General features: G+C 32.4%; 1 protein-coding gene across 2 annotated transcripts in view; it reads left to right on the forward strand.

Annotated features, from left to right (window-relative positions):
- LOC138123145 (uncharacterized) overlaps window positions 1-3,724 on the forward strand; it is a 242,627-nt gene extending 238,903 nt beyond the window's left edge. For both annotated transcript variants that reach the window (XM_069037700.1, XM_069037699.1), the window contains exon 7: window positions 428-3,724. In XM_069037700.1, the coding sequence (XP_068893801.1) occupies window positions 428-534 (107 nt within the window). In that variant the 3' untranslated portion in view covers window positions 535-3,724. The remainder of the gene's footprint in view (window positions 1-427) is intronic.
- The last annotated feature ends 8,757 nt before the right edge of the window (window positions 3,725-12,481 follow it).

Consider the following 12,481-nt stretch of genomic DNA (forward strand, 5'->3'; position numbering starts at 1 on the left):
GAAACCTTCACCCACTGGTCACAATGGATACAGATTCACTTTCTAGGGAGGCATCGAACAAATAAATTTTGAACAAAGAAAACAAGAAACTGATCATATTGTCCTGATATGTTCCCAATAACCACTTTCATTAATAAAATCGTTTCGAAAATTGTAATAAATAATGTATTGTCTCTTTTATTTTATTTTTCGTTCAAAGTTACATATGTGTTACGTGGTCTAAAACTATTCCAGTTTAGATAATTTTTTGTCTCCAGCATGCAGATTTAAGTAGTAAGATTGTAAAACAAATGCAACTTGTAAACTTGCCCTGTGACATGGCCACAGAGACTCGACATAACACTCGCAATAAATGTCTGACATTACTGCTAGTGGACCCCCAGCTCACCACCCCCGAGAAAATCCTCACCACTTACTCTTGTTGCAGGGATTTTCTTCATCAACGGAGGCGAGCGATTCATCATCCCCAATATTCTAACACTGATTTGTTCGTTCTATGTCCACTTACACGCTTGGTTGAGAAAGTCCCAGTAAATGTAAGATCGAAGACTTGTAAAATTATTTTAAAGTGATAGTGTTTAAACAAATCGTGATAAACTCAAGATGGTTTCAGAAAGGATTGCGTGATCTCTATATGATAATAATAACAAAAAACTTCTACCCACCGGATACGACGCAATTATTAATTGTGTATGATAATGCCAAATAAGTGTGATTACCGTTAAATTTTAACTATGTAATATGCGGTGCAATAATTGTAGTGTAATAATTATAGCAAAATTTCGTAATTTGGGTTCACAGAGTAAAATTGATTGGGATAATTCTTTTGTACAGATGTTACGGTGTTTCATTCGTTTCGCTATTAATCCTCTACACCTGAATTGCTCAAAATTGCGTTTACTTCTCCTGAATTATGTTCGTTTCGACGCTCGGTGCTTTCAGGAAATTGATCGCAGTTGACGATTTCCCGAACGTGCTCCAAGGACCAAGTGTGAATATTCTTTTTTGTAATAAGTCGACAAACTTGTTTACATTTATTTACACATGCTGTATATGACGTGAAATCCATACTGAATGTTCACACTTGTAACATAAGGGAAAAAACAAATTTTGTATTATGAAGTTCTGGAAATTTATGGTCGTTATATGTAAATATTATATAGAATAACCGACAACGTGAAAATTTATACTTTAGGTAGACGTTGGATCAAGATTGTACTTTTCGTTCTCTAGCTACCTTGAAGGAGATCCCGGTGTTTATTTTTCAGTGGGTGATAAATTTACATTTAATGAAAATGTGCCACGTTTCCTCCAAAAATGCGATTTTCATTGACACCGAAACATCCAGTAATCGATTCCAATCATCAATTCTTGCGGCATTTGTAAGACTGTAGTAAGGGAAAAGGAAAGTCATTGAGATTTTATGACTTCGTAACAACTTCGAATTGATTTACAAAGTCTGCTTGCCCACCAATTTATAGATTAATAAAATTCTGTGCGTCAACTTTTTAATGCCCACGTATTCATCAAACTTAAATTGTATTGACTTTAATGAAGCCGCTTAAAAATATGCTTTGACTCTCTGTTTACGGTTGTTAGCATTTAAACACAGTTTTATACACTTTTTCCCTCACAAATAAATAATTAAAGTACCTACATTTATTAACTTCCACTCTAATGAATATTGTTTGAGATAATTTTAACTTTGACAAACCAAATACTATTTTACCAGTTTATTAGTCTGAACAAAGTTAAATGATAGAGTAGGTAATTCAAGTTACCGTGCAACATAACACTTCCTGTCACTCTCAGTGAATTTCGCTAATGTTATGAAACTATTTGGCCCTTTTGACTTTATTGTTATAGGTTTAGGCAACACTGCTAACTTCAATTAAATGCAATCTGAATGTACTTTGTCTTTTTAGACTTGCCACTCCAACGTTTTAAGCCAAGTAAAGAAAATTTCCTTTGTTTTTATTGATATCCATAAATTCAAATTGTAAACTAGTAAAATCCTCAGGAAATTATAATAGTAAAAGTGTTGTTCTGAATGTTTTCGAATTGAAGTTTCTAAGAAAAAATAGAGAATAGAAAATTTCTTGTAAGCAGAAGCACTATAATACAAAATCAGTTTGTTATTTGTAAAAATTCCAATTAAAACGGGTCAGGGATTTCAGAATTACTTGTACAGGGTATAAGTATACGAGTGATAATGAGCCCGACGGATTAAAAAATGCAACCCACAATACATTTGGAAGGTAACGCTGAATATAAACGCGGTAAATGTCCACCTTTTGCTTCCAAATGTATTGTGTGTTGCATTTTCAATTCCGTCGGGTTCATTATCACTCGTGAAATACCTTGCATTAGGAATGACACCTCAAAACTTCTACTTTTGCAACTAGTTTTGTCAATTTTCTTTGCTTTTATTGCCTGCTCTAATGTCTTATAATGAAAAAAAAAATGTGCATTTCACCAAGTAAATAACGGGTGACTATTAAAATTTTCACTTAGGGTTGGCTATGGATCATTCTTTGTTTTCCGTTGCACCTTAGACACTGACAAGTTTGACATTTCAATAAATGTTTTTTCTCTTAATTTGGTTATGTTTCAATTGTACTGACTGACATTTGTCGTTCGTTCTTGCGTGTGTCTAAAGTAACAGAAAAAATAAAAACTCGTTCACAGCCAACTCCAAGTGAAAATTTTAATAGTCACCCGTTACTAATCTTGAAATATCTACTGCATTTTGTCATTTTAATAAGGGTATTGGTGTCTTTACAATCCTACAATGATTATCACAACTATTATCCCTTTAAATTCAAGGCTCATAAGCAGGATGATACGATTAAACGTTTTCTTTCCTGTTTAGAAAACTAAAATAAAACTGAACTCAACTGCTGCAAATAAGCTTTCAAGCAAGTCATTTTTTAGGGAAGAAACAAGCACTGCTAGAAAAGAAAATATACTTTTTATGTTTGGGTTTTTTGAATCACAAATATCCTGCAATGCAAGTTTGCATTCTATTTAATTATTAAAGCACAGCAAGAATGAAAATTAAAAACAGCTTAGAATGTACTCGTAATTCATGTATGAGGTCAATAAAATATTAGAAACACCACTAAATTACAAAATAATATTTTCTTAGAATTTATTTTTTCTGAAGTCAATAAAACGTCGTTCCAGGGAATCAATTAAAATTTTGTAAGATTTTCTTATTATTCTTTTGCAGGATTTTATTTTAGTTTCTGGAGGTGGCAATGAAAATCGCAGAGCAATTTTCGTTACAATTAATATTTGTCAGTATCGTTTAGGAAAACCTGTAAATAACATTGTAACAATCAAAGGAAAATATACTTATTATTACCTAAAAAATAATGTATGGCATCATTTCCAAGTTCCGTAGCTTTAGAGACCACATCGAATTCAGTGTGTTTCTGTTCCAAAGAGAAATGTTTGATCATTTTTTGAATGTATAAAATTTATAAAAATACCGCTGTCATAATAACGGACGCATCGCCCGCGGATAAATCACGGATGAATATATTTCACGAGATAAAAAAATTAATTAAGTTCGGTGTAACGTGACGGCCCTATTTTTATATATTTCCGACGAAATTTGTTTGAACTGTTATTTTGTAAAATTTGTATTTCAACATTCCTGCAGTTGTAAGAATGAATGTACTAGTACAGTAATTGTTAATAAATGATTATACGTTTTTTATCCCAGTCTATTTTTTAATGAAACACAAACCTGGCCGATCCGGTCGCGTTTGGAATCCGGCATCGATGACATCTATGCAAAAAAACATCCTGAACAGAATTTTAAAAAGGCCTGATTTATAATGGCATTCGTTTGTGAAAAACAAGGTAGGAAACTGTGACATTTTTTGTTTTTATTTTGTGCCCGCCTGTTTGTTGTAATTTGCATGCCCGACTCATCTTATTCATTACAGATGCTAAATAACTCGGTTAACATGAGCTTTGTACACGTATGTGTACATTTTCGGGCTAGAATTTGATTATATCTTGCTTCGTTAGCCCAACCAAATTACGCAGACTGCGGCGTCTTATCATTTTTCCTCCCCGGAATCGGTCCGGACTTCGATCGGCCATCGAGGGCCGCGATTACGACGGACAGCCGTGCATTATTGAAGATGCAATGTTTTATTCGGCGACTGTTGTGTTCGCCCTCATCCAAAGTTAAGGCAAAATTCCTAGTTTGACACATTTACACTAAGTGATGGATGTATTCGGCACACGTTTGCGGATTTCTGTGTCGTCTGTTGGCAGCGCCGCTCCCGGAGCAATCCTCAGGAGTGCAGAGAGCAGATAGATTCTTCTAATCCCTTCGGAAGTCTAGAGACCGGGCTAAGACTGGGAGAAAGATATCTACTTGTCTAACTAACGTACGTCCATAATGGAAGACGCTTCCATAATGTAACACTTCCACTAGCGCAAGAACAAACGAAGGCTTTTTAAAATCAACTTAAAGTTTCTAAATGCAATTCGGAAGATACGGCCGGATGAACTGACATGAAACTTAATTAAATCGCTTCAGAAAATCTCCCGCTGGTCTCAAACACGTTGCAAATAAACAGACCTAACCTATTTTGGTGAGAAGCCACCTGTAACACGCTTACACAGGTCCTTTGACCCTTATGACACTAATTACAACAAGTGGTTTACATATTTTACCAATTTTTTATCTTTCACTAAAATAAACATAAAACTGAGTACACTGTTTCTGTTTCTACACCACCAAACAAAACAAAAATTAAAAAAGGCAAAAAAAAAATGTTGTTCGTTACAAAAATGTTAATCAACGCGATTTAAATGATTTTAAAAATATGGTAATAAGATTAATACTTTTGAAACTTCGGTGTAAAGTATCACAACATACAGGGTGTTTCAAAACGACCGCACCAACTACTTGTAATCGTATAAAGTAGAGTTAGAAGAACGTGAAAAAAATAATACAAATATTGTCCTGATGCTTTTTTGTTTTTTCTTATTTTTCCAAATTTTGATTTTTTTTTGTTGACATTTACGAGCACATGATTAATTGACTAAGATTTAATCAAAAATTTAAAATTTGGGTTTTCAAAAAAAGCAAAAAGACTAAAAAAAATTATTTAATTAGTGAATGTTATCGCAATTGAATGATGAATTGATGGAACAAAAAAGCTTTTTTTTCAAAAACATTTTCGGTTAAAAATTTCTAACTTTAACATCCTGTAACTTTGAATTGAAGCAGGGAAAATATGTTTTTTCAATTTTTCTATATTCTCACTGTATTCTGCCAGCAATCGTTGATTTAAGTATTACTTTTTATAAATGTAGGAAGCTAAAAACCATTGAAAATTGTAGTTTCGGTTGCATGTAACGAAATGTTCATCGGAAGTCTCTCGTCACTAACCCTGTATACACTTACATACCGGGACATTTTTTTAACATTGAACATAGCCCATACTTATTCCCTATGTTCAGTTTTAAAAAACACAGGTCAATGCATGTATGTAATCACGTAACCAAGGTAACGAAAATAAGTATTTGACAGATTAACAAAATGGTCAAGTTGTTGTTGAAGAAGAAATACACATAATGCAGTTATTCTATGCCAATCAGAGCATTAGAAATGTGCGTGACATTTCCAATGCAACACATGATAGACCAATTCCATCAATCGGAACAATTTTTAACATTATTTCAAAATCTCTGGTGTTCGGTATAGTTGGTTGCATAGCAACTCACAATGCGTTTGATTTGTGTTTTTTAATAGGGAATAAGTAAGTAGTATGGACTATGTTCAGAGTTAAAAAAATGTCCCGGTATAGTCTGTTTTTTAACAAAGAACCACGACCTATTGATTTAGGTTTGCAATAATAAAATTTTACTAAATTTAGAGAATTTTATATCTATTGGCTACTTTCTGCCAATGCCTGTCATTTTTAATGTTCTTGAAAATACGCAAACTCGCATTTAAAATTTGAATGTGTCAGTAAAAACTAAAAATGCCTCGCAAAGTGAGACATTTATTAAACTCTCAAATTGGTTGTCATTAGTTGCTATTAACTTAATTAACATGCTGCGCTACTAATACTATTGGGGACACGGAAAACTGGGCAGATGTGTCATTCAGTTGTCAAAATTTCTAAACCATACCTTAGCTACTCATAAGCAAGCTTAAGTTAATTTGACAGTTTTTTTGAAAATATCAACCATAATGACAGTAAAGGTGCATTTACATTGACACTTTTTGAAATGACAATAGCAGTGTACAAAAAGTGTACAACATTGCCAGCTCTAATTTGGGTGCAAATTGCGGTGTTGTGGTTCTTTGATTAAAAAAAAAAACAGACTACACTTAAAATTTATTTCAAAAATAAAATATCTCTCTGAAAGTATGTTTACTGACTAAATAGATTTAATAGAATGAATAGATTTAATGTCTAATGAATTCTACAGGGTTATCATAAATGATTGTAGTAGAAGCAGGCCATGCCCATGTTATAAAATTTTTGCCGCTTTCATGTGAACTGTCATTTTTGTCGCTGTCACCGTCATTTTTTAAGTGAAAAGTGCGGTGATGAAAATTCTATTCATTTCTTTCTAAATTAACGATTAAATCTAAGAATATTGAGTTGTTTTGCACCCAGTTTAACTCCTGTGTGTGAACGGTGTGTACTCACTTATTAACATCATTTTGATGTTTTTTATATGGAGCGGCAACCATAAATTTTACATTCAGTTTTTACGCCTACTTGAACTACAGTCATTTATAATAAACCTGTAACAGAGATGTGATTAAACTTTCGAAAAGTTGTTGCTACCAATTTTGAACTGTTTACGAATATTATAGATATTGGAAAAAAACTTGTAATGATGACTGTAATTAGTTGCCTTATGTTTAACAACGGTACCTGTCACAGGAACTTAAGAAAGAATTATCAATAAATAATAGCTTGAATTGTTTAATGCGTACTGCCTGTCCGTGCTTGGATATGAATATTTCGTTATTCTTTTCCTTCTACAAATCATTTATTCTAAATTTCTAAAATAAGAAAACTCAACAATTCAAGATTGTACCCTTTCAGTGCATTTCATTTAGTGACCTCCATAATAAAATCTCTTTATTTCAGAATTAATTATAACATAGGTGATAACATAGTTACTCTCGTACTGGCGTATTCTCGCCAGACATAAAAAAGTTTCTATTCATCCCCACCTGAGACATACACAGAATAATTGGATTTTCCAGATCTAATTTTTGAAGTGTTGTCAATTTTTTATTGTCTGAATTTAACAGACGTTGCTGAAATAAACGAGCCGTTGGATTCAGTCTACCAAACGATACAATCAAAAGAGCTTCATGTTGGCTTGTACCTCCCCTAATTGGATGTGACGACTTGCCACGGCTGCATTTTTTTCCCGATCTGTACAAATTGATTACTTGGTGAACTAGGTGTAACGATACAGTGAGTTGACGACATGAATACCACATTTACAGCAATAAATTTGCATTTTATGAATAACTTTTGGTCGCTGAAAATGTTGATTCCAACCTACACCTCTCATAATTAACGCGTTAAATATGCGTTGCTGCTAAAAATGATTATTACAATTACGAGTTTAATTAATTGGAAGACTGGTCAGGTGGTTCACTATTCGAACAAATGGAAAATAGTAAAATCTCAAACGTTATTGTAAAGAAGAAGCAAAAATATTTCAATAAATACAAAAGTTAATTTTATTCTTAATCTCTAATGAAGCCGTATTATCTCATATATTTTTTAATTTTTTTGAAATAGAATATTTAATTTTACCATATACATATAGGGTATCTATTTCAGGAGTGATATGAGCTCGACGGAATTGACAATGCAACCCACAATACATCTGCAAAGTTACCTGTGCAGTTTTGACATAAACGTAATTCGCTTGGTTAAATGGAACCATTTTTGTTGTAAATGTCAGTTTTGACAAATAAAATTATTGGAAGTAAAGCCATCGTGAATTCATAATTTCATTTTAAAACAATAAGATATTTAAAATAGCGACATTAACTTTGAAAATGTATTGTGGGTTGCATTTTCAATTCCGCCGGGCTCATTATCACTAGTGAAATACTCTGTATAAAAGAGATAGGTACACATTAAGATGAGTGGATTTGAGGAAGGACAGAACTTAGAGATCTTGTGGAGAGTTGGTGAGTATGCAAAAACTTTGTCAAAGTTTTCAAGTGTGGAAGTGTTTGGAGAACAGAGGATTTGTTACGATAAAATCTTGTTCAATATTTGACACTGCTAAAGAGAAGTAAGGATAAATCTACGAGTACATTGAGACTGGTTTTATGTTTGGACAATTTGTTGCAAATTTGGAAAAAGTTACATTGTAAATGTATCTAGTAAATTATAAAGAGTCTCTGATGCTTGATTCATCAAATTAATACCAAGAAAAGGGTTTTGTTATTCGTTAAAAAAATTGGTATTAGGTACTATAGAAAATTTAAGATAATATTTAATCAAATATTAATTTATTCTTGTAGTATTTAAGAGATTGTGTTGAGAAGCCATTTCATAAATCTGTAGAATATTTCATCTTCATAACAATGGTTTTGTTTTGTGAGAAAATAGAAATTGCCTTTTTGTTATAAGAAAAGGTGTAATAAAAAATTATAATTGCCTAACTAAAATCATCAATCTTAATAATTAGAAATAATAAAAGTTTGGTGGGGATCATCAGCGATGTTATTCCTTTATTATCCAAAACAATGAGGAAAAATTAGTGCAAGAAGCTTGTTTTTAATCAAGACGATAAAAAGGAATTAATTTTTCAAGTAACAATAGGAGAAAGTGAAACGGAACAGATGACTTTGTTAAACAATATTACAAGCGCTACTTTGATAACAAACCTCGCGAGCCGTAGACAAGATAATCTCACTATTGTTACTTTGTCAGTTGTGTCTTTGAATCCTTCTATGACCCTTCTGAAAGACGGGTCATATCAATTCTCGAAGGCAGTACAATAAAAAATGAAATGTCCTCGCCATTAGAGGCACGCTATTGTTCAAAAATTGGTTAAATGTCCCGAAAGGAGATAAATTAAGTGGCTTCGGTTTCTTTATTACGTTTTCTATAAATGCACTACGATATAAACAAGATGGCGTCTCCTCTAAAATGGTCCAACTTTGGAGTATTATGACGGTTTACTTAGTTATCGCAGTTTCGCTGTTTTAGATACGCCACATTAAATCTAAAACTTTTCCTTAACCGAAAGATATAATCTTTCTTTGGCTCCGGTGTGTTTTTTCCCTTACCGGAGTTTTGGTTTTTGTTTTCCGGGCGTCAAACGGCAATTGTTCGGAACCGCCACGGATCGCGCCTTCTTCCTTCTCCCTCTTTCTGCTCTTTTTACTTTATAATAGTTTGCAGTGTTGTTTTTGCATTATATTTTCCAATGTTCTCCACCTTTATCCAAAACAACAAACAGAAATCCGATGCATAATAATTAACCCGAGAGGAAAGAGCCTCTTTGAGCTTGTTCCATTCCAGATTTTTATAATTTTTACCTCGAATACTCTGCAGAGATGTGTAGCTTTATTTGCCGGTAACAACTTAAAAGCTCTGTTAATTGGAGTAGTCAGCTAAAATCAAAAACAGAGATGACATCGCGCAACTCGTCGACAAAGGGGAAGAATTCTTGATATATGACGGGAACGACGATTTAATTAAAAAAAACTATTCGCTTTTACAAAGCCACTTTTGTGTAAAATTATAATTGTTGCCGAGTCTCTCTTGTTTGTAGTTGATTAATATTATACTACGGCATAAACCCTGTTAGTGCCTGGAGACATGTTTTACTGCGAGTTGGTACATCTTTACGTCGAAATATTCAACGCGAATACAGTTTTCACGCTTGTTCCGTGGGGACCTAATAAAGTATAAGTGTTGAAAAGACAGCAAAAATATTTCTTCTTTTCACTTTTTTAAACTGCATATGCACGACAATTACTTTACAAACTTATTCCGCCGCATGGGAAGCACAACGTTATTTTAAATTTATCCTAAAATTATCAACGTGCTTAATTGTTTTTTGTTTAAATCATGACCCATTCGTGAAACTAAAAATTATTTTAAACTTTATTCATTCACACAAGTTTTTGGAAAGATTCGCTTAAGGATAATAATTATTCAATGAGTGAAATGTCACTTTACCACTAGTGTGGTAAAGTATGTCATTATGTCATTAAAATGAATGTCGTAAAGTTGACATTATGTATTGATGATAGATAAACTGATAATTTTCTAATGTGTCGACTAAATGTTGTATAGGTTTAATAACGTGCACTGTAGAAGTTTACTCTATATTGTAGTAAATGTTTGAATGAACTCTGATTATGATTAAATTCAAACTTGATACACTTGTACTATTCGAAAATAGTTCAGTAATTTAATTTTGCAGTAAATCTAGTAATTAACGTGCTTTACGCGTAGTTGTTACGTCAAGCAGTAACGTTTTTTTTATTATACTCATAAGCGATTGCTTTATTAAACAATTATAAATGTCCATCTAGTCTATTGTTTAGCAACGTATCTACAACTTATTTTAAAAATTAGTTAATAATTTTCCCGGTGAAACACAAAAAGTCATTAAAACCTGACTTTCATGCAGTTCTTACAGCTTACAATGTTGATAACCTCTAACAGATTTAGTCTTCTCCACACTTAACAAATTTAATATGATTGTAACAAACTCATAAAGTCTTTGTATATTTTGCAGGTATTACATAACAATTCAGTTACGAGATAAATACACTTAGTGGCTGAAGTAAAGTTTTAAGTTTTCTCCTTAATTATTCAATTTTAATTTTTTATGTTTACATTTGCTTTATTATCTGCTTTCATGAGCAATTGTGTACTAAAAATAACATTCAAGGGCCTTTAAATGCAAAAACCAAAGGGCCGTGGGTGTAAGTTTATTTATGTACCGTTTATGTTTGACCAAGGGTTGTTGTAATTTACGACGACTAAAATTGGTGCGTTGGTGTATGTATACATAGAGTTATTGATTTCATTGCAAACACAATGATAATTAAATTTTATTAAGAAATTTCTTAAAAATAATACCTACAATATTCCTTGTGATCTTTAAATGTTATTTACTTCATTATTTTTTACTAGGTACAATTTTTATTTCTTAACAATCTTCTTACAATCTCCTTATATTTGAAAGATTTTAAAAGTATTTTCCATAACTTTTAAATTGAAATACGTAAAAAACCAAAGAACATGATGCAGCTGACAGCTAGTTGAAGCAAAATAATTTCAGTTTTACACAAAGAACCTTTTTAGAAATTTTGCAAGTATTGGAACAGCAACTACTTTGATAACATGACTGTGGTGGTTAAACATGCTTTCAAGTATGTTTTATACGACCGCACGCTAAAATTGCATAACCTAACACACTTTAGGACAAAGAACCTTCAGCCATAAATACGATCTCTGTCGATAAAATTTTTAATCAAACAGACCAATTTGCCACTCGATGTAACATGACAGCGCCCCGTTTTAAATTTCAGGTTTCAAACAATGTTATAAGATTAATAAAGTTAATTATAGTTCACGTTCTCAGGTACAACTATGCAGTCCTGTTTAGGACAAAACCGGCTGATTCTCGAAATGTATAAACCTATGTGTAGGCTCCTGAAAAAATGCAAAAAAATTTAGTAGTGTATTTAGATAGTTGAAGTGTCCAAAATTGTTTTTAAATGTCCATTTTCAAAATTACAAAATTTTCCTAAACCAGATAGAGCCTATGTATCGGGTGTTCATCTCAAATTGTCCTCAAAGTTGGCGTTGAACTCCTTGAAGAGTCGATCGTGAACGCACCACGAATACAGATCATGGATCAGCTGTTTAAATCTAACCTCACTTTTTGCGTTGTATGTGTTTTTGCCAAAGTGTTTTTACTTTTGCAGGCAGACAAGTGGTGCGTTCACAATCGACTCTTCAACGCCAACTTTGAGGATACATTTAAATGAACAACCAATATTTATATTAACTCTTCCAAAAAAAAAAAGCATGAAATGTTCCATTTTCATAAACAAATATTCATTGATCTCATGATAATTAATTACTATTTTAATACTACAAAATATAAAATAATTATATTTTTACATACATAACAGTAAAATATCTCAGGGTCAGGACCTCAAAAAATTGTCAGAGATGACGAATGTACTAGATATTGTTATTTCTTTCTCATATAAAAAAGTGGAATTCACTTGGATTCTTATAGTTTGTTGTGAAATGGCGCAATTATTATTTTAAACTTTTAATTTTTGCTGAACCAGCCATTTCATTTTTAATAATTTGATGGTTTTTAGCTAAAAGAATATTGTCCTGAACAGGCCTCCATAACAGTTTGAGTATTCAATTACGAAGGTAAATTTATTAACAGCGTTAATACGTTAATTACC

This window comes from Tenebrio molitor, chromosome 2, assembly GCF_963966145.1.
Source record: "Tenebrio molitor chromosome 2, icTenMoli1.1, whole genome shotgun sequence".
Taxonomy (NCBI): domain Eukaryota; kingdom Metazoa; phylum Arthropoda; class Insecta; order Coleoptera; family Tenebrionidae; genus Tenebrio; species Tenebrio molitor.